Consider the following 22,842-nt stretch of genomic DNA (forward strand, 5'->3'; position numbering starts at 1 on the left):
GTGGAGAGGAGGATCTGATGGTTCACAGTATCGAAGGCAGCCGATAGGTCTAGAAGGATGAGAGCAGAGGAGAGAGAGTTAGCTTTAGCAGTGCGGAGGGCCTCCGTGATACAGAGAAGAGCAGTCTCAGTTGAATGACTAGTCTTGAAACCTGACTGATTTGGATCAAGAAGGTCATTCTGAGAGAGATAGCGGGAGAGCTGGCCAAGGACGGCACGTTCAAGAGTTTTGGAGAGAAAAGAAAGAAGGGATACTGGTCTGTAGTTGTTGACATCGGAGGGATCGAGTGTAGGTTTTTTCAGAAGAGGTGCAACTCTCGCTCTCTTGAAGACAGAAGGGACGTAGCCAGCGGTCAGGGATGAGTTGATGAGCGAGGTGAGGTAAGGGAGAAGGTCTCCGGAAATGGTCTGGAGAAGAGAGGAGGGAATAGGGTCAAGCGGGCAGGTTGTTGGGCGGCCGGCCGTCACAAGACGCGAGATTTCATCTGGAGAGAGGGGAGAAAGAGGTCAGAGCACAGGGTAGGGCAGTGTGAGCAGAACCAGCGGTGTCGTTTGACTTAGCAAACGAGGATCGGATGTCGTCGACCTTCTTTTCAAAATGGTTGACGAAGTCATCTGCAGAGAGGGAGGAGGGGGGGGGAGGAGGATTCAGGAGGGAGGAGAAGGTGGCAAAGAGCTTCCTAGGGTTAGAGGCAGATGCTTGGAATTTAGAGTGGTAGAAAGTGGCTTTAGCAGCAGAGACAGAAGAGGAAAATGTAGAGAGGAGGGAGTGAAAGGATGCCAGGTCCGCAGGGAGGCGAGTTTTCCTCCATTTCCGCTCGGCTGCCCGGAGCCCTGTATATAGCCTCCACATTGACTCTGTACTGGTACCCCCTGTATATAGCCTCCACATTGACTCTGTACCGGTACCCCCTGTATATAGCCTCCACATTGACTCTGTACCGGTACCCCCTGTATATAGCCTCCACATTGACTCTGTACCGGTACCCCCTGTATATAGCCTCCACACTGACTCTGTACCGGTACCCCCTGTATATAGCCTCCACACTGACTCTGTACCGGTACCCCCTGTATATAGCCCTGACTCACGGTACCCCCCTGTATATAGCCTCCACATTGACTCTGTACCGGTACCCCCTGTATATAGCCTCCACATTGACTCTGTACCGGTACCCCCTGTATATAGCCTCCACATTGACTCTGTACCGGTACCCCCTGTATATAGCCTCCACATTGACTCTGTACCGGTACCCCCTGTATATAGCCTCCACATTGACTCTGTACCGGTACCCCCTGTATATAGCCTCCACACTGACTCTGTACCGGTACCCCCTGTATATAGCCTCCACACTGACTCTTGTACCCCCTGTATATAGCCTCCACACTGACTCTGGTACCCCCGCCCCCTGTATATAGCCTCCACATTGACTCTGTACCGGCGCCCCCTGTATATAGCCTCCACATTGACTCTGTACCGGCGCCCCCTGTATATAGCCTCCACATTGACTCTGTACCGGCACCCCCTGTATATAGCCTCCACATTGACTGTACCGGTACCCCCTGTATATAGCCTCCACATTGACTGTACCGGTACCCCCTGTATATAGCCTCCACATTGACTCTGTACTGGTACCCCCTGTATATAGCCTCCACATTGACTCTGTGCGGTACCCCCTGTATATAGCCTCCACATTGACTCTGTACCGGTACCCCCTGTATATAGCCTCCACATTGACTCTGTACCGGTACCCCCTGTATATAGCCTCCACATTGACTCTGTACCGGTACCCCCTGTATATAGCCTCCACATTGACTCTGTACCGGTACCCCCTGTATATAGCCTCCACATTGACTCTGTACCGGTACCCCCTGTATATAGCCTCCACATTGACTCTGTACCGGTACCCCCTGTATATAGCCTCCACATTGACTCTGTACCGGTACCCCCTGTATATAGCCTCCACATTGACTCTGTACCGGTACCCCTGTATATAGCCTCCACATTGACTCTGTACCGGTACCCCTGTATATAGCCTCCACATTGACTCTGTACCGGTACCCCCTGTATATAGCCTCCACACTGACTCTGTACCGGTACCCCCTGTATATAGCCTCCACACTGACTCTGTACCGGTACCCCCTGTATATAGCCTCCACATTGACTCTGTACCGGTACCCCCTGTATATAGCCTCCACATTGACTCTGTACCGGTGCCCCCTGTATATAGCCTCCACATTGACTCTGTACCGGCGCCCCCTGTATATAGCCTCCACATTGACTCTGTACCGGCACCCCCTGTATATAGCCTCCACATTGACTGTACCGGTACCCCCTGTATATAGCCTCCACATTGACTGTACCGGTACCCCCTGTATATAGCCTCCACATTGACTCTGTACTGGTACCCCCTGTATATAGCCTCCACATTGACTCTGTACCGGTACCCCCTGTATATAGCCTCCACATTGACTCTGTACCGGTACCCCCTGTATATAGCCTCCACATTGACTCTGTACCGGTACCCCCTGTATATAGCCTCCACATTGACTCTGTACCGGTACCCCCTGTATATAGCCTCCACATTGACTCTGTACCGGTACCCCCTGTATATAGCCTCCACATTGACTCTGTACCGGTACCCCCTGTATATAGCCTCCACATTGACTCTGTACCGGTACCCCCTGTATATAGCCTCCACATTGACTCTGTACCGGTACCCCCTGTATATAGCCTCCACATTGACTCTGTACCGGTACCCCCTGTATATAGCCTCCACATTGACTCTGTACCGGTACCCCCTGTATATAGCCTCCACATTGACTCTGTACCGGTACCCCCTGTATATAGCCTCCACACTGACTCTGTACCGGTACCCCCTGTATATAGCCTCCACATTGACTCTGTACCGGTACCCCCTGTATATAGCCTCCACATTGACTCTGTACCGGTACCCCTGTATATAGCCTCCACATTGACTCTGTACCGGTACCCCCTGTATATAGCCTCCACATTGACTCTGTACCAGGACCCCTGTATATAGCCTCCACATTGACTCTGTACCGGTACCCCTGTATATAGCCTCCACATTGACTCTGTACCGGTACCCCCTGTATATAGCCTCCACATTGACTCTGTACCGGTACCCCCTGTATATAGCCTCCACATTGACTCTGTACCGGTACCCCCTGTATATAGCCTCCACATTGACTCTGTACCGGTACCCCCTGTATATAGCCTCCACATTGACTCTGTACCGGTACCCCCTGTATATAGCCTCCACATTGACTCTGTACCGGTACCCCCTGTATATAGCCTCCACATTGACTCTGTACCGGTACCCCCTGTATATAGCCTCCACATTGACTCTGTACCGGTACCCCTGTATATAGCCTCCACACTGACTCTGTACCGGTACCCCCTGTATATAGCCTCCACACTGACTCTGTACCGGTACCCCCTGTATATAGCCTCCACATTGACTCTGTACCGGTACCCCCTGTATATAGCCTCCACATTGACTCTGTACCGGTACCACCTGTATATAGCCTCCACAATGACTCTGTACTGGTACCCCCTGTATATAGCCTCCACATTGACTCTGTACCGGCGCCCCCTGTATATAGCCTCCACATTGACTCTGTACCGGTGCCCCCTGTATATAGCCTCCACATTGACTGTACCGGTACCCCCTGTATATAGCCTCCACATTGACTGTACCGGTACCCCCTGTATATAGCCTCCACATTGACTCTGTACCGGTACCCCCTGTATATAGCCTCCACATTGACTCTGTACCGGTACCACCTGTATATAGCCTCCACATTGACTCTGTACTGGTACCCCCTGTATATAGCCTCCACATTGACTCTGTACCGGCGCCCCCTGTATATAGCCTCCACATTGACTCTGTACCGGTGCCCCTGTATATAGCCTCCACATTGACTGTACCGGTACCCCCTGTATATAGCCTCCACATTGACTGTACCGGTACCCCTGTATATAGCCTCCACATTGACTCTGTACTGGTACCCCCTGTATATAGCCTCCACATTGACTCTGTACCGGTACCCCCTGTATATAGCCTCCACATTGACTCTGTACCGGTACCCCCTGTATATAGCCTCCACATCGACTCTGTACCGGTACCCCCTGTATATAGCCTCCACATCGACTCTGTACCGGTACCCCCTGTATATAGCCTCCACATTGACTCTGTACCGGTACCCCCTGTATATAGCCTCCACATTGACTCTGTACCGGTACCCCCTGTATATAGCCTCCACATTGACTCTGTACCGGTACCCCCTGTATATAGCCTCCACATTGACTCTGTACCGGTACCCCCTGTATATAGCCTCCACATTGACTCTGTACCGGTACCCCCTGTATATAGCCTCCACATTGACTCTGTACCGGTACCCCCTGTATATAGCCTCCACACTGACTCTGTACCGGTACCCCCTGTATATAGCCTCCACATTGACTCTGTACCGGTACCCCTGTATATAGCCTCCACATTGACTCTGTACCGGTACCCCCTGTATATAGCCTCCACATTGACTCTGTACCGGTACCCCTGTATATAGCCTCCACATTGACTCTGTACCGGTACCCCCTGTATATAGCCTCCACATTGACTCTGTACCGGTACCCCTGTATATAGCCTCCACATTGACTCTGTACCGGTACCCCTGTATATAGCCTCCACATTGACTCTGTACCGGTACCCCCTGTATATAGCCTCCACATTGACTCTGTACTGGTACCCCCTGTATATAGCCTCCACATTGACTCTGTACTGGTACCCCCTGTATATAGCCTCCACATTGACTCTGTACTGGTACCCCCTGTATATAGCCTCCACATTGACTCTGTACCGGTACCCCCTGTATATAGCCTCCACACTGACTCTGTACCGGTACCCCCTGTATATAGCCTCCACATCGACTCTGTACTGGTACCCCCTGTATATAGCCTCCACATTGACTCTGTACTGGTACCCCCTGTATATAGCCTCCACATTGACTCTGTACTGGTACCCCTGTATATAGCCTCCACATTGACTCTGTACCGGTACCCCCTGTATATAGCCTCCACATTGACTCTGTACTGGTACCCCCTGTATATAGCCTCCACATTGACTCTGTACCGGTACCCCCTGTATATAGCCTCCACATTGACTCTGTACTGGTACCCCCTGTATATAGCCTCCACACTGACTCTGTACCGGTACCCCCTGTATATAGCCTCCACATTGACTCTGTACTGGTACCCCCTGTATATAGCCTCCACATTGACTCTGTACCGGTACCCCCTGTATATAGCCTCCACATTGACTCTGTACTGGTACCCCCTGTATATAGCCTCCACATTGACTCTGTACCGGTACCCCCTGTATATAGCCTCCACATTGACTCTGTACCGGTACCCCCTGTATATAGCCTCCACATTGACTCTGTACCGGTACCCCCTGTATATAGCCTCCACATTGACTCTGTACCGGTACCCCCTGTATATAGCCTCCACATTGACTCTGTACCGGTACCCCTGTATATAGCCTCCACATTGACTCTGTACCGGTACCCCCTGTATATAGCCTCCACACTGACTCTGTACCGGTACCCCCTGTATATAGCCTCCACATTGACTCTGTACCGGTACCCCCTGTATATAGCCTCCACATTGACTCTGTACCGGTACCCCCTGTATATAGCCTCCACATTGACTCTGTACCGGTACCCCCTGTATATAGCCTCCACATTGACTCTGTACCGGTACCCCCTGTATATAGCCTCCACATTGACTCTGTACCGGTACCCCCTGTATATAGCCTCCACACTGACTCTGTACCGGTACCCCCTGTATATAGCCTCCACATTGACTCTGTACCGGTACCCCCTGTATATAGCCTCCACATTGACTCTGTACTGGTACCCCCTGTATATAGCCTCCACATTGACTCTGTACTGGTACCCCCTGTATATAGCCTCCACACTGACTCTGTACTGGTACCCCCTGTATATAGGCTCCACATTGACTCTGTACCGGTACCCCCTGTATATAGCCTCCACACTGACTCTGTACTGGTACCCCCTGTATATAGCCTCCACATTGACTCTGTACCGGTACCCCCTGTATATAGCCTCCACATTGACTCTGTACCGGTACCCCCTGTATATAGCCTCCACACTGACTCTGTACCGGTACCCCTGTATATAGCCTCCACATTGACTCTGTACTGGTACCCCCTGTATATAGCCTCCACATTGACTCTGTACTGGTACCCCCTGTATATAGCCTCCACATTGACTCTGTACCGGTACCCCCTGTATATAGCCTCCACATTGACTCTGTACTGGTACCCCCTGTATATAGCCTCCACATTGACTCTGTACCGGTACCCCCTGTATATAGCCTCCACATTGACTCTGTACCGGTACCCCCTGTATATAGCCTCCACATTGACTCTGTACTGGTACCCCCTGTATATAGCCTCCACACTGACTCTGTACTGGTACCCCTGTATATAGCCTCCACATTGACTCTGTACTGGTACCCCCTGTATATAGCCTCCACATTGACTCTGTACTGGTACCCCTGTATATAGCCTCCACATTGACTCTGTACCGGTACCCCCTGTATATAGCCTCCACATTGACTCTGTACCGGTACCCCCTGTATATAGCCTCTACATTGACTCTGTACCGGTACCCCCTGTATATAGCCTCCACATTGACTCTGTACTGGTACCCCCTGTATATAGCCTCCACATTGACTCTGTACCGGTACCCCCTGTATATAGCCTCCACATTGACTCTGTACCGGTACCCCCTGTATATAGCCTCCACATTGACTCTGTACTGGTACCCCCTGTATATAGCCTCCACATTGACTCTGTACTGGTACCCCCTGTATATAGCCTCCACATTGACTCTGTACTGGTACCCCCTGTATATAGCCTCCACATTGACTCTGTACTGGTACCCCCTGTATATAGCCTCCACACTGACTCTGTACTGGTACCCCCTGTATATAGCCTCCACATTGACTCTGTACTGGTACCCCCTGTATATAGCCTCCACATTGACTCTGTACCGGTACCCCCTGTATATAGCCTCCACATTGACTCTGTACCGGTACCCCCTGTATATAGCCTCCACATTGACTCTGTACTGGTACCCCTGTATATAGCCTCCACATTGACTCTGTACTGGTACCCCCTGTATATAGCCTCCACATTGACTCTGTACTGGTACCCCTGTATATAGCCTCCACATTGACTCTGTACCGGTACCCCCTGTATATAGCCTCCACATTGACTCTGTACTGGTACCCCCTGTATATAGCCTCCACATTGACTCTGTACTGGTACCCCCTGTATATAGCCTCCACATTGACTCTGTACTGGTACCCCCTGTATATAGCCTCCACATTGACTCTGTACCGGTACCCCCTGTATATAGCCTCCACATTGACTCTGTACCGGTACCCCCTGTATATAGCCTCCACATTGACTCTGTACTGGTACCCCCTGTATATAGCCTCCACATTGACTCTGTACTGGTACCCCCTGTATATAGCCTCCACATTGACTCTGTACTGGTACCCCCTGTATATAGCCTCCACATTGACTCTGTACTGGTACCCCCTGTATATAGCCTCCACACTGACTCTGTACTGGTACCCCCTGTATATAGCCTCCACATTGACTCTGTACTGGTACCCCTGTATATAGCCTCCACATTGACTCTGTACCGGTACCCCCTGTATATAGCCTCCACATTGACTCTGTACCGGTACCCCCTGTATATAGCCTCCACATTGACTCTGTACTGGTACCCCCTGTATATAGCCTCCACATTGACTCTGTACTGGTACCCCCTGTATATAGCCTCCACATTGACTCTGTACTGGTACCCCCTGTATATAGCCTCCACATTGACTCTGTACCGGTACCCCCTGTATATAGCCTCCACATTGACTCTGTACCGGTACCCCCTGTATATAGCCTCCACATTGACTCTGTACCGGTACCCCCTGTATATAGCCTCCACATTGACTCTGTACCGGTACCCCCTGTATATAGCCTCCACATTGACTCTGTACTGGTACCCCCTGTATATAGCCTCCACATTGACTCTGTACTGGTACCCCCTGTATATAGCCTCCACATTGACTCTGTACCGGTACCCCTGTATATAGCCTCCACATTGACTCTGTACTGGTACCCCCTGTATATAGCCTCCACATTGACTCTGTACTGGTACCCCCTGTATATAGCCTCCACATTGACTCTGTACTGGTACCCCCTGTATATAGCCTCCACATTGACTCTGTACTGGTACCCCCTGTATATAGCCTCCACATTGACTCTGTACCGGTACCCCCTGTATATAGCCTCCACATTGACTCTGTACCGGTACCCCCTGTATATAGCCTCCACATTGACTCTGTACCGGTACCCCCTGTATATAGCCTCCACGTTGACTCTGTACTGGTACCCCCTGTATATAGCCTCCACATTGACTCTGTACTGGTACCCCTGTATATAGCCTCCACATTGACTCTGTACCGGTACCCCCTGTATATAGCCTCCACATTGACTCTGTACCGGTACCCCCTGTATATAGCCTCCACATTGACTCTGTACCGGTACCCCCTGTATATAGCCTCCACATTGACTCTGTACCGGTACCCCTGTATATAGCCTCCACATTGACTCTGTACTGGTACCCCCTGTATATAGCCTCCACATTGACTCTGTACTGGTACCCCCTGTATATAGCCTCCACACTGACTCTGTACCGGTACCCCCTGTATATAGCCTCCACATTGACTCTGTACCGGTACCCCTGTATATAGCCTCCACATTGACTCTGTACTGGTACCCCCTGTATATAGCCTCCACACTGACTCTGTACTGGTACCCCTGTATATAGCCTCCACACTGACTCTGTACCGGTACCCCCTGTATATAGCCTCCACATTGACTCTGTACCGGTACCCCTGTATATAGCCTCCACATTGACTCTGTACTGGTACCCCTGTATATAGCCTCCACACTGACTCTGTACTGGTACCCCCTGTATATAGCCTCCACACTGACTCTGTACTGGTACCCCCTGTATATAGCCTCCACACTGACTCTGTACTGGTACCCCCTGTATATAGCCTCCACATTGACTCTGTACTGGTACCCCCTGTATATAGCCTCCACATTGACTCTGTACCGGTACCCCCTGTATATAGCCTCCACATTGACTCTGTACCGGTACCCCCTGTATATAGCCTCCACATTGACTCTGTACCGGTACCCCCTGTATATAGCCTCCACATTGACTCTGTACTGGTACCCCCTGTATATAGCCTCCACATTGACTCTGTACTGGTACCCCTGTATATAGCCTCCACATTGACTCTGTACCGGTACCCCCTGTATATAGCCTCCACATTGACTCTGTACTGGTACCCCCTGTATATAGCCTCCACATTGACTCTGTACCGGTACCCCCTGTATATAGCCTCCACATTGACTCTGTACCGGTACCCCCTGTATATAGCCTCCACATTGACTCTGTACTGGTACCCCTGTATATAGCCTCCACATTGACTCTGTACCGGTACCCCCTGTATATAGCCTCCACATTGACTCTGTACCGGTACCCCCTGTATATAGCCTCCACATTGACTCTGTACTGGTACCCCCTGTATATAGCCTCCACACTGACTCTGTACTGGTACCCCTGTATATAGCCTCCACATTGACTCTGTACTGGTACCCCCTGTATATAGCCTCCACATTGACTCTGTACCGGTACCCCCTGTATATAGCCTCCACATTGACTCTGTACCGGTACCCCCTGTATATAGCCTCCACATTGACTCTGTACCGGTACCCCCTGTATATAGCCTCCACATTGACTCTGTACCGGTACCCCCTGTATATAGCCTCCACATTGACTCTGTACCGGTACCCCCTGTATATAGCCTCCACATTGACTCTGTACTGGTACCCCCTGTATATAGCCTCGCTACTGTTATTTTTTCTATTATCATCTTTATTTTTTATTTGTTTATTTTAGTTAATACTTCTCTTAAAACTGCATTGTTGGTTTTATTCGACGCATGTGAGAAATACAATTTGATTTGATTGTCGTCTCATCTTTCCATAGAGAGGTTTGTGTGCCAAACCGTTTGGACGCTACAGACAATTTTGTTAGAAGTCCAATTTTCGTTACGTCTCAATGTCTGATAAACACCGCTCTAGCGCCGTCACTTTTCACCCGAGAGGCGGAAGTGTTCCATAGGTGGGTGCGGCGTCTCAAAACTAGTTCCCCCGATCCAGATTAAGCCTATTCCTGTACTTCAAACAAAGTTCCATGGATATTCTCCATCTGGGTTGGGGGAAACGTCCTAGCGATGGAGAAATAGGTTGTGTGAGACTCTGCCTCGCCTCCATCATATGGTCTACTATGCGTCACTGGCACTCATTATTCATGTTGCCAGCCTCTGATTGACCTACAGTGACAATAGAACCTTAACATGATTCTGACCTCTTTTTGACGCTTCTGTTAGTCCGGCGACAGGGACAATGGTTATAAGGGTTAGTGCTAGAATATGAAATGAGTTCTATTTCAACCTCCTATCTCCTAATCTTTCATTACCTTATTTCAACCATTGTTTATGGCTACAATGACTGTTTTGTAGGAGGGTACGTTACCCTGGCTAGACGGGGAAAGTGCAGTATCTCAACCTGGAAATACATGAACTGTACCAGTACATCCCCCCCCTCCCAGGCTCTTTCAGGGTCACATCCACTGGAAGAGCTTCTATCTTTTCAAGCCTCAACTAAAAAAAAATACACTTCCATTAGACAAGCTCTTCCACTTTCCTGTGTGTGTAAAAATGGTGCAGAGTGAGTCACTTTGTCTGTGTGGGGTAGAAGTTCAGCTGAAGCTACTGCAGTTCTGCACTGTGCCACATGTGTTCTCCCACTCTCTCTTTTCCTCATGCGGTTCGCTCTCTATTCTCTTTCCATCTGAACTTCTGTCTTACTGCAGCAGTTCTTGGGTACACGATGAGGTCAACAACTTCTGTTGTGAACGGTTGTTTGTGAAGTCGTCTACTGACAAATGAGGCGTGAAACTTTTTTGTCATAAGTATCGGGAGTAGGTCAAGTTTAAATTCTGGTTTATTCCACAGTCTATTGGATATGGAATAAGGGCTTTTTAAAATGAATTTACATTCCTCACTCGAGTCTGTACCACATGACATGGTTTCCTTATACAGTATATACTTCTTCTGCCTTTCTTTCCCTACCTCCCTCTTCCTCCCCAGGAGTGGGCCTATGATGAGGAGCACGAGTTGATCCTAGCCGGCCTGCTGTGTCTGGACATGTCGGAGATCCGCTCGTCTGACCCACCCCGCCTCATGAAGTGTCACGGCTCAGGGGGCTCCCAACAGTGGACCCTGGGGGTGAGTTAGCTAGAGCCTCCACACTGTTGCTGAATCCACAAATCATCCCCATATCTGTATATAAAAGACAGGTTGGTTGTTTAGAAACACAACTACTGGGGCTTGGATTGTTGACTTGAAAACATAAGTACATTCGCACAATGAGCACTTGTTGGCTTTCAAATACATTGTTACAGTTGTTGGTTAGCCATATTAGCATAGACGTAGATCAGTCAAAACAAGACATGGTATCAAGAACAAGATAAATCTAGCTGAAATGAGCCACCTATGACATGGCAGCTTCTTCTCTAATACATTTCAGTATTACTGTGGCATTTAACTTGTGCATACCGCTGGTACCACGGGGCATCATGATGGTGATGACGAGATGGAATCACTTCTATTCAACCACCGCCAGTGGGCTCCTTTATTAGGTGCAGTAGATAATGTACGCAGTCTCTATCCTCTCCCTCCATTCTGTACAGTTCCTTCAGAAAGTATTCACACTCCTTGACCTTTGAAATTAGAGGCTAAATTTAAAATCTATTACATTAAGATTATTTTTTTGTCACTGTCCTACACACAATACCCCATAATGTCCAAGTGGAATTATGTTTTTACAAATGAATGAAAAGCTGAAATGTAGTCAACCCTTTTATGGCAAGTCTAAATAAGTGAAGGAGCAAAGTCACATACAGTAAGTTAAATGGACTCAGTGTTCAATGTGATTTTTGAATGACTACCTCATCTCTGTACCACACACATACAATTCTCTGTTAAGGGCCCTCATTTGAGCAGTGAATTTCAAACCCAGATTCAACCACAGAGACCAGGGAAGTTTTGAATGCCTCGCAGGGAAGGGCACCTAATGGAAGAAAAAAAATAGTAAGCAGACATTGAATATCCCTTTGAGCACGATGAAGTTATTAATTACATTTATGTCCTGAATGCAAATCCAACAACATATCACCGAGTACCACTATTCATATTTTCAAGCATGGTGGTGGCTGCATCATGTTATGAGTATGCTTGTCATCGCCAAGGACTGGGAGTTTTTTAGGATAAAAAAATAAATTGAATAGAGCAAAGGCAAAGTCCTAGAGTAAAAAGTGGTTCAGTCTGCTTTCCAACAGACACTGAGACACAAATTCACCTTTCAGCAGGAGAGTAACCTAAAACACAAGGCCTATACACTGGAGTTTACCAAGATGACATTGAATGTTCCTGAGTGGCCTAGTTACAGTTTGGACTTAAATCTGCTTTAAAATGGCTGTCTAGCAATGATCAACAACCAATTTGACAGAGCTTGAAAAATGTAAAAAATAAATGTGCAAAGCGTTTAGACTTACCCAAAAAGACTAATTGCTGCCAAAGGTGATTCTAACTTTTATTGACTCTGGATTGACTACTTATAATTTAAACTAATGATCGAATTTTTCCTCCTCTTTGGCAAGTATTTTCTGTAGATGGTTGACAAATCTATTTTAATCCCACACTACATGACCAAATGTATGGGGACACCTGCTCATAGAACATCTCATTTCAGAATCATGGGCATTAATATGGCGTTGGTCCCCCACTTTGCTGCGATTACAGCCTCCACTCTTCTGGGAAGGCTTTCCACTAGATGTTGCTGCGGGGACTTGCTTCCATTCAACCACGAGCAATAGTGATGTTGGGCGATTAGGCCTGGCTCGCAGTCGGTGTTCCAATTCATCCCAAAGGTGTTTAATGGGGTTGAGAATAGGGCTCTGTGAAGGCCAGTCAAGTTCTTCCACACTGATCTTGACAAACCAGTTCTGTATGGACCTCGCTTTGTGCACTGGGGCATTGTCATACTGAAACAGGAAAGGGCCTTCCCCAAACTGTTGCCACAAACTAGGAAGCACAGAGTTGTCTAGAATGTCATTGTATACTGTAGCATTAAGATTCCCCTTCACTGGAACTAAGGGGCCCGAACCATGAAAAACAGCCCCAGACCATTATTCCTCCTCCACGAAACTTTACAGTTGGCACTGCAATCGGGCAGGTAGTGTTCTCCTGGCATCCGCCAAACCCAGATGGTTAAGCGTGATTCACCACTCCAGCCGACGCTTGGCATTGCGCATGGTGATCTTAGGCATGTGTGCGGCTGCTCGGCCATGGAAACCCATTTCATGAAGCTCCAGACGAACAGTTTGTGTGGTGACGTTGCTTCCAGAGGCAGTTTGGAACTCGATAGTGAGCGTTGCAGCAGAGGCAGTTTGGAACTCGATAGTGAGCGTTGCAGCAGAGGCAGTTTGGAACTCGATAGTGAGCGTTGCAGCAGAGGCAGTTTGGAACTCGATAGTGAGCGTTGCAGCAGAGGCAGTTTGGAACTCGATAGTGAGCGTTGCAACCGAGGACAGACCATTTTTACTGTCCTGTGAGCTTGTGTGGCCTACTACTTCGTGGCTGAGCAGCTCCTAGAGGTTTCCACTTCACAATAACAGCACTTACAGTTGACACTGGTAGCTCAAGCAAGGCAGAAATTTGACGAATTGACTTGTTGGAAAGGTGGCAACCTACAGTATGACGGTCCCACGTTGAATGTCACTGAGCTCTTCAGTATGAAGCCATTGCATGGCTGTGTGAGCGATTTTTATACACCTGTCAGCAACGGATGTGGCTGAAATAGCCGAATCCACTAACTTTTGTATATGTAGTGTACTTTCTGAAGGCAGGGTATGCAACATATGGCCCTGTCTTCCTCCTCTACCCCAATTCTGTATGTAACACATGGCCCTGTCTTCCTCCTCTACCCCAATTCTGTATGTAACACATGGCCTTGTCTTCCTCCAACTCTCTCCAGAAAAGCAACCGGCTGTATCAAGTCTCAGTGGGCCAATGCCTGGCCGTGGTCGACCCAATCAGCCCCAAGGGATATGTTGCCACGGCAATCTGCAACGGCTCTCAGTCCCAGCAGTGGCAGTTGGAGGGCTGATGTTGATACCCCACGACTAGTTACATACCAGACGCTGACTGCCCCCCTGGATGGGGGGAGTACTGCATGCTGCTACAACTAAGCAAGAGAGGGATGGAACTAATTATACGGACTGTGTTCTTGAAGAAAACGAATGCTGTTTGTCTTCAGAACTGCTTCCGGCCTGACGTGCACAAAGTATGGAGCTCTAAGTGGGTACGCTATATGTACTGTAGTCATTCGTATGCCTGACTTCCCCCTCTTGAAAATTAGTATTCCATGTCCTGTTTTAGATAAAACATTTTACAATGCATCATGCAAATTATTTTTTATTTAATCCAATTTGCACAGCACTCTTGCATTAGACAATTCAGAGAAACGTGTAATCTTGTATAAGTCCCAAACAAGTGTTTACTAAGAACAATGGACTGCCAGTGTTAGAGGTTTTAGAGTTAAATTGCATTTTATTCTGTACTTATTACAATCTGATATTAATTGCTATGACATACAGTACTGCATGTTATTTAGTTGACATTTCTTTGGGAGTATCTTTCTGTTGTACAAATATTTTGATCACTGGAGTTTGTTTTTGAAGTTATGTATTTTTCATGCCCTTGAAATGTGCAAGGCGACTTCCTTAATACTGTATTGATAGGCTACACTGTGTTAGCTCTACATCAGGTATATTGACCAAGTGATGGATAGTGTGTGCAGTCTACGTAAATCATGTCGAATAGAAATGGAATTTCCTACAGTATCTAGCGGTCTTGGGTCATGCCCACAATACTAGCAATGTCATCCATACTCACGGCCTGTTCTGCACTGTACTGGTGAGCTATGATGGTTGAACAAGATCTGACAATGATTTGAGTTCTAGTTTTTCCCTTATCAAATCCAAATGTAATTTCTTAAGTTATGTGGTGCAGTTTTGTATTAGTTATTCTCTTTTGCAATGAGGCAACCAACTAAATGTTTATTTGAAGTATGAACATCCCTTTTGACAAATTTGCAATTGATTAAAAGTCTTTGTCAGGCTCTTATTAAAATGTTGTCCATTTACCCCCACAGAGAAAAGTAGCGCAAATGTAAGATGTAAAATATTTTATTTTTTGTAAATTATCCTAAATCTGATTCCAAACTCCATCACACGCTGTATACTTCAAAAAGGCTTTTTAGACATTACTATACAGGACAAAGAAAAGAGACACTATTAAAGAGGTCTGAATATTGTACAAGAGGAGAAAATGTCCAAGAAACAAATTTCATTAACCATTATGGAAAATTATATACAAATGATTCTTCTGAAAGTTTAAAAATACATCATGCCATGTACTGTTTATTACAACGAGACTGAATATACCAACTTTTGTACAGTTCACTTAAGTTGTGCACACACATGAAAACTTCATTTCAAACTGGTCAACGAAATGCTAGTACCAGATTCCAATTTTCGTGATTGAGTGTAAAGAAATCATCATACAGTAGCATATTTTTTCTCAACTAGCCAGCACTAAACAGAATGTTTAAGAAATGTAAACAAAAAACAAAAATCATTTCATGTGAAAAGCATAATTGTGTCTCCTGCAATTGGTAAGTAAAATGCATTTTTTCCCCCAAGCACAGCATTATCTGTATGAGGTGAATCTCAGAGTGACTGCTGTACACATACAGTTAAAGAAGCTAACTGATGGTTTGGTGGCTTCCAACCTTAAATTCACAGTTCTCTCTAATTCTACATTCACGTCAGATTAACTAGGGTTAGGATTTCAGTCGTCTCGATGTGATTGGTGCTCTCTTTGATTGCGCGTGTCAATGCAAACAGAAATTGTCCTAAGGAAAATGAAACGCAAAGTATATTCTTCAAGTGGTCAGAATTTGACAACACAACTTAATTCTAAATACAACAAAAATACTCTAGATTTTTTTTTTTTTTTACACATTCTGTACAGTTTTATACAGCACATAAACTCTTAGAATGATATGACATCCTTCTTAAATACTTTTCTCAAAAAAAATGTATTCACCCAAACAGCCATGATGTAGTTATGGTAGCATTTGGTCAATTGTTTACTTAATTGACTATTTACACTTTGTATAAAGTAACACGTTCTGATCAGACTGGGCAGCAGTTTGCCGGCGATTCCATAATAAATACAAAAATTCTGGTATTTTACATAAAAGGAAAAAAACTGACTCATGGAATCAAGTATTTTCGACTAAATTTGTTTTAGTGCAAGTTAACAATCCCTTAGCTTTGTCCCTAAGGAAGTCTTCTCTGTACATTCCTTGTTCAGTGGTGTCTACATTTGTGTAACTATATGTATATATATATTTGTATATATTTCATAATCCAGAGGACCTGCCTCAATAACTAAATAAGGCGGTGGCCAGCACAAAACTCTCCTGGTCAACTGGTGAATTCTACCCCAAAACACCCTCCCCTAATCCATTCATTTATATATATATATAAAGTCAAAGACTCGGTTCTCAGCCTCAAAAAGAATTGTCTTCGTGCCTGCGATGCCCCTTCCCTCTTTAGTCTTCTCTAACAGTTCTGCGGTCAGTGTCTTGCCCTGATAAGTTGTCTTTGTTTAAGTAATACGTTTTTCAGCTGACGAACCAACAAGCATATAAAAAGATAACAAGGAATGTGTGTGCGCCATCATTTGGAAGTGTTGTAGCCTGTATTTTGCCCCAACTGTCCCAGTTCTAATTCATCCATTTCCGGCAATTAACCGCACCACAGTGACAAGGGATCTTATGCTGGTCATCCTCCAGGTCAAATTTGTAGTCGTAGCACAGCTGAGAGAGAGAGAGAGAAATCAGATCAACACTTCAGGTGCTTATTACTTCAATGACAAACTGATGATAACGATGCAAAATTCTATGCATGCTTGATACAACGAGACCATTCTTAAACATTAGCTGATGTCACATGGCTGAGGTAGCCACAGTGCAATGTGTCTCCAGTCTCTACTTTCAATAACGAGGCATATTGCTAATGAAAAGAGGATATCTTACCTCTTCTCCTCTCTGGATACATATTGCTAATGAAAAGAGGATATCTTACCTCTTCTCCTCTCTGGATACATATTGCTAATGAAAAGAGGATATCTTACCTCTTCTCCTCTCTGGATATTGCGGCAAGAGCTGATGATGATCTTGTCGCCTCTCTCCAAGCTCACGGCCTCGGCGATGCAGTTCGGGGCGCAGGAGTGGTTGATGTATCTGAGGACGATGCCAAAGGTAAACCACTTTCCTACATGCTAGTGACATTTACACAGAGTTGAAATGTAACACAAGTAGGGTCAAATGGTCTATTCTGAACGTAGGAAACTCTTACCTTGCTGGTCCGCCAGTGATGGTGGCGTCGACAACATGCTCACTGTCCAGGCGGAACATGTAGACTCCCCGGTTCTGCACCACAGCAAGGGAATAACATGGAAGATACAACATTGCCATTCTTCTCTTATGCTATCATGTAGATGTTAAGATGAAGGGGGATGATATTTAGTCTTGTGGGAAACATATGGCAATGGTTTCTGAACTCACCTGGGATTCGTACATCTTCTCCATCCGGTTGGCGACCTCATTGCGAATGAGGGTACCAATGTACTCAATCACCATGGTGTGGGACTCAATGTCCCTGGCGGCGTACAGACCCAACCCCTGCCAGGACAGAAACCGTGAGGGTCAACACCTCAAACACTGAACTCAATGAATCAAAGCAAACGACCACTATGAATGATGCCATATCAGTCATGTCCTCATAACCCAACAGGTAACTTGTACTTACTTACCATAAAAGCAACCAATTGAATTCAATCAATGTGCATCAAGCAAAATGGATTGAGATACTTCTGTGCCTGAATAAGTTAGACAATTATATTGAATGTGCATCAGGGCCTGAGTAGAGTCTGCATGTAGCCCTAGCACAGTGACAGACCTGAATGCGGGAGCGCGCCAGGTACACGTTGCTCTTCCACTCAGCTTTCATGCGTCGGTACTGGAAGGGGACGGATGCAAACTGCTTGGGGATCAGCTCTTCCGGTGCTTCCACCACACCCACGCTGCCAACCGTCTGCATGGACTTAGAGGAGACGATGCCGGTGCTGGACAAAGTGTGAGGTCTATGGGAAGAGGAGGAGCCAAAACATACAACACCCTGAAGCATTCCCGCAGGAAGTAGCATATGACCATCGAAATAGAAACACAGTACTACCATTCTACTTATTCTATTTCTATGCATGTATGACATTGATGGAAAGGTGATTGAACAGCATTTTGGTGGTTTTCTGGACAAACAGACATGGATAATCTCCATTTAAAGGTCCAAGAATAAGCTTCATTTGGGTCCGGGGAAAGCGGTGTTCCACCAAATGAGAAGCCAGAGTTATTGGGGTGGAAAGGCAGTTAATGTGTGGCTGGGAGCAGATATACCAACATGTAACGGTAAGTACCATTCCAGGAACCCAGGATATTTAACATTAGCATTATTTTACAGCGAATGTGTCACTTATGTGTCATCAGGGCACTAAGACAGTAAGATGTACAATGCTGACTGATAACAGATGTGACATTGAAGGATGACTATTTCAAGAAAACAGTGATGAGGGAAGCCAGTTATCTTTTGTTACTGAGCTGTTCATTGATTTAAACAAATGAAAGCTGAAAGATGACCTGCTTTGACTTCAAGCAGGCAGCAGTGAAGTTAAAGGAAGAACAACACGCATAAAGAAAGAGGAGAGCGAACACCTTGTTGTGGATGGAACAAAGACAAAGTGTTGCAGAGATAAAACAGTGATCAACCCAAACAAACATGGCAGGAACTTAAGTGTAAAATGACACAGAATACCTTAACACCAACCTCTTGACATGGCTGCAGGCCTTGGGTTCTGAGCGGGCACTGCCAGTTGGGTTTATGGCCAAGGGGAGCTCCATGAGAGGGTTGCGTCCGAACCGGAAAGTATATCTGTCACAGGCTTCTACTCCGGGGAGCTGCACACACACATTTTTTTAATTTTTAAAAACATTTTCAAGCAGTTCAATCCATTAAAATGGGTCAATAAAAACCAATAGTTGTTAATTACAAGTTGCAATTAAGTATTCATCTTACTTTAAACACTCAACAGGACATTTCAGGTTTCCATTAAGATACATGAGTGGATTTATTGAACTGTTTTTCCTACAGGGAGTTTATAAAATAGTTCTCTTACACCACTTAACCTTAGACTGAAAAAGTGCTTTCATAATCAACTGCAAAGTCAGATAAAACTAGTGTGTTTGATGGAGAACCTTTCATCAAAGTACTTAGAGTGCATATGGAAAGCCTTTTCCTTTAAAGCACCTAATGGAGTTGAAGTTATTTTGCATGGGAGCTTTTAACACAAGTGTTAAAAATTTGCCCAAACCAATTCAAAAGTCAAAACCAAACTGCTATACTGCACACCCACCTAAAACGTTCAACTCTCTCAAACTATTCATTTTACTCTCTCTTGCCATCTCTGCTCTTACCGATTCTACGATCCTGGTGACGGCGGTGACAGTGAATCCAAACAGGTCCTCTCCCTTCAAGTAGACGGGGAACAGTTTCAGAGTTCCTGATTCGTTACGCCGGTCAGCCACAGGCTCCAGAATCTTGTCCCATACACCTACAACACCGAGGGGAGATTCGACAGTCAGGGTAACTAGATTAATTTATCAGGATGTGTCTAGTTTTACTTTGTGTAAATCTAACCATAACCCACACTTTGGCTGGTTTTCTAACCATCCTTCACCCTGTTTCTACACCAGACAAATGCATTTGTCAAAGTATTTGAGGTGAGTTTGATGTAGCTTTTGAATTGTTTGCACATAAGTGGACCTGAAGTATTTGACTTATGTATTTGACCCTGCCCTCTTACCTTTGGGTGAGGCGCCGGTGAGCACCAGGTCATCGTAGCCTTGCTCTATCATCCGCACCACAAACTCCGGCTGGCCCTCGTTCTCCTCCACCGAGCACAGGTAGCGGCATCGGTGGTTGCCTTGGCGTGTGCTCCAGTAGATGCGGCTGGCCCGGTAGCCCACGGGGAAGATGGCGTTCGCTGAGTGGAAGGCAGCCATCTGCTGGGGCAGCAGCTGACCCACGGTGTGGAACACCAGGCTTCCCACGCGGAACGTGTGCCGGCGCTCGCCACGCTGCACGATGCTGGCCATCTGCCGTGCCTCGTCACGCTGCACGTAGACGCGGCGGAACACTGTGAAGCATCGCAGCTCCTGGTCGTGGTGGGTAGTGGCGGGCGCCACGGCCCTGTCGCCTCCTCTCCCGTCGCCACCGCCGATGCCACGGGGCCGGTGCAGGTGACACAGCATTGTCTTGTCCTTGAAGAAGGTGCACTGGGCCTTGAGCGCGCACGTGAAGTGGTAGGCGTTGCCGCAGCGCAGTCGGTGGCAGCCACTGGTGGCGCCTGTCTGCTGGCAGTAGGTGCAGCGCACCGCCATGCCCCGCCGCAGTGCCAGCTCCACGTTGATCAGGGCGCCCGCCTGCGTCTCATACACCTCAGATGACCACAGGGCGCAGTTCAGGTGTACCCACAGGTCCAGGTCCAGGTTGAGGAGGCGTGCGGGGCCGTCTGTCATGCCATCGCCCTCCTCGTGGCAAAAGCAGCAACGCCGCAGGTCCCGGGGGAGGGGATCGGGACGCAGAGAGGCACCCAGCTTCCTCAGCAGCTCATCCACCTCATCCTCACCGGGCAGAGAGGACAGCAGGCTGCCTCTAGTGGGAAACACGACGTGTACACTCCACTTGCGCCAGCGCAGGCCCTTCCAGCGCTTGTGGTGGCGGGGCGACATGTCATCACCACCCCCGCTGGCAGAGTGGACTGCTCGGGGCCTTGGCTTGAGCTTGACCGTCACCTTGAGGGTGTCCGGCTTGGGTTTCTCTGTGGGCAAGGAGATGGGAGGGGGGCTGGAGGGGGCAGACTGTTTGGGCTGCAGCTGGGCCAGGCAGTGGACGTCCAGTGTGGACATGTTGTTACTATACTGGTGGAGCACCTTAGACGGGCTCTCTTTGACCGACGACTCAGGCAAGAGAGGAGACGTGTTTGGCTGCGAAAGAGAGTTTACTCATTAGGAATCCAATGAAAAGTCTCATGCTAATTACTCTCAGCAATGGCATCTTTGTTTGCCCAGCTGTGGTCATTGTTAGACCATGTTAGAATAGTCCACCTGCTTTTTGACTGCGCTAAAATGAAAACCCATAAATCCACTCATTCTCCATGCAATCTACAACCTATTGTAACAATCCCGCCTTGTCGTCTGTCTCCCTACCGTACTGGTGTCAGTGAGGTTCTCAAAAAGCTAAGAGTCCAGTTGGAGATACACACCTTACTGTCTGTGGCTTTGGACTGTGTGGCTGCGGTGTGGAGGACAAAACAGTTGTAGCTGCAGAAGACCTGACTCGGTCTCTCCTGCAGAAAGCAGAGACATCAGCATCATGTTCAGTTGCCGCAAAAATAAAGGAAATGCTCTGAAACTGAGAGGACAACTAAACCTGTCCAATAAGAAACTTATTTTTTTTCTGTTGCAAAACGTTTTGCCTTTAATGACCAGGAACCAGGTCACTTGTTCTGAACATGCATTAGTCGCGCACTGTCTAGAAACAACCATTGTTTTTTATTTGACCTTTATTTAATCTAGGCAAGTGTGTACATGTGTGGGCTGGCAGGAGGAGAAGATCAAAAGGTAACTCCTGATTTAAACAGGCTGGCTGTTAACCTAATTAAATCATGCTCAACCCAGGCCATCTCCACTCATCTCGTGGTAAATCAGACGGTGCGTCGCGGCAGTTAGGTTTACTTTATTTCATTACTATTGTTGGGCTTAGATAAATCTCATTCCATATCAACAAAACTCTGATCATTTTCACTGTACACTACTAGTGAATGTATTATGGTAATACTTATAATAAATAATTGACAATTCATATTCTTATACGATAGGAATTCATTTCAGGCTTTTGCAGTTTAAATGACTAAACATGTTCATATTAAGTAACAATACTTGCTTCAGTTGAGTAACAACTGATCTGGGGCTTACCCGTTTGCTGCAGGCTAGGTCTTTGGTGGACTTGCGCACTCCGTTTCCCAGAACCACCACCTTGCAGTGGCAACACCACTGGGGTTTAGGCCCCTCCCCCCTGGCAGCTGAACCTAAAACACATTTTTTACATCAATTCGTCACAAAAAACACCTGGGTGAAAGACAGCTGAACAAGAAGGAAACAGACAGATATTGTGATTGCATTGGGGTTATTTCAAAAGGGCTTCTTCACAATCAAGTTAGCCAAAGTGCTAACAGGTTCAACCTCCCCAATCATTAGTGGCTTTCATTAACTTTTCACATCTCAGACATGATCAATATGAGGCTAGATGGGACTATCCACTGAGAGTAGAGAGGTTTCTGACTCAC

The 22,842-nt window shown here is 46.9% G+C and overlaps 2 protein-coding genes across 2 annotated transcripts in view; one reads left to right on the forward strand and one right to left on the reverse strand.

The window, feature by feature from the left end:
* LOC115104901 (polypeptide N-acetylgalactosaminyltransferase 11-like) overlaps window positions 1-15,758 on the forward strand; it is a 64,699-nt gene extending 48,941 nt beyond the window's left edge. Inside the window, exons 11-12 of the mRNA XM_029626298.2 lie at window positions 11,338-11,475; window positions 14,285-15,758. Of these exons, the coding sequence (XP_029482158.1) occupies window positions 11,338-11,475; window positions 14,285-14,416 (270 nt within the window). The 3' untranslated portion in view covers window positions 14,417-15,758. The remainder of the gene's footprint in view (window positions 1-11,337; window positions 11,476-14,284) is intronic.
* LOC115104488 (histone-lysine N-methyltransferase 2C-like) overlaps window positions 15,482-22,842 on the reverse strand; it is a 264,974-nt gene continuing 257,613 nt past the window's right edge. Inside the window, 10 exon segments of the mRNA XM_065006980.1 lie at window positions 15,482-17,197; window positions 17,515-17,623; window positions 17,739-17,812; window positions 17,948-18,064; window positions 18,342-18,525; window positions 19,251-19,393; window positions 19,910-20,046; window positions 20,299-21,481; window positions 21,760-21,843; window positions 22,472-22,584. Coding sequence (XP_064863052.1) covers window positions 17,105-17,197; window positions 17,515-17,623; window positions 17,739-17,812; window positions 17,948-18,064; window positions 18,342-18,525; window positions 19,251-19,393; window positions 19,910-20,046; window positions 20,299-21,481; window positions 21,760-21,843; window positions 22,472-22,584 — 2,237 coding nt within the window. The 3' untranslated portion in view covers window positions 15,482-17,104.

This window comes from Oncorhynchus nerka, linkage group LG22 (assembly GCF_034236695.1).
Source record: "Oncorhynchus nerka isolate Pitt River linkage group LG22, Oner_Uvic_2.0, whole genome shotgun sequence".
NCBI lineage: Eukaryota > Metazoa > Chordata > Actinopteri > Salmoniformes > Salmonidae > Oncorhynchus > Oncorhynchus nerka.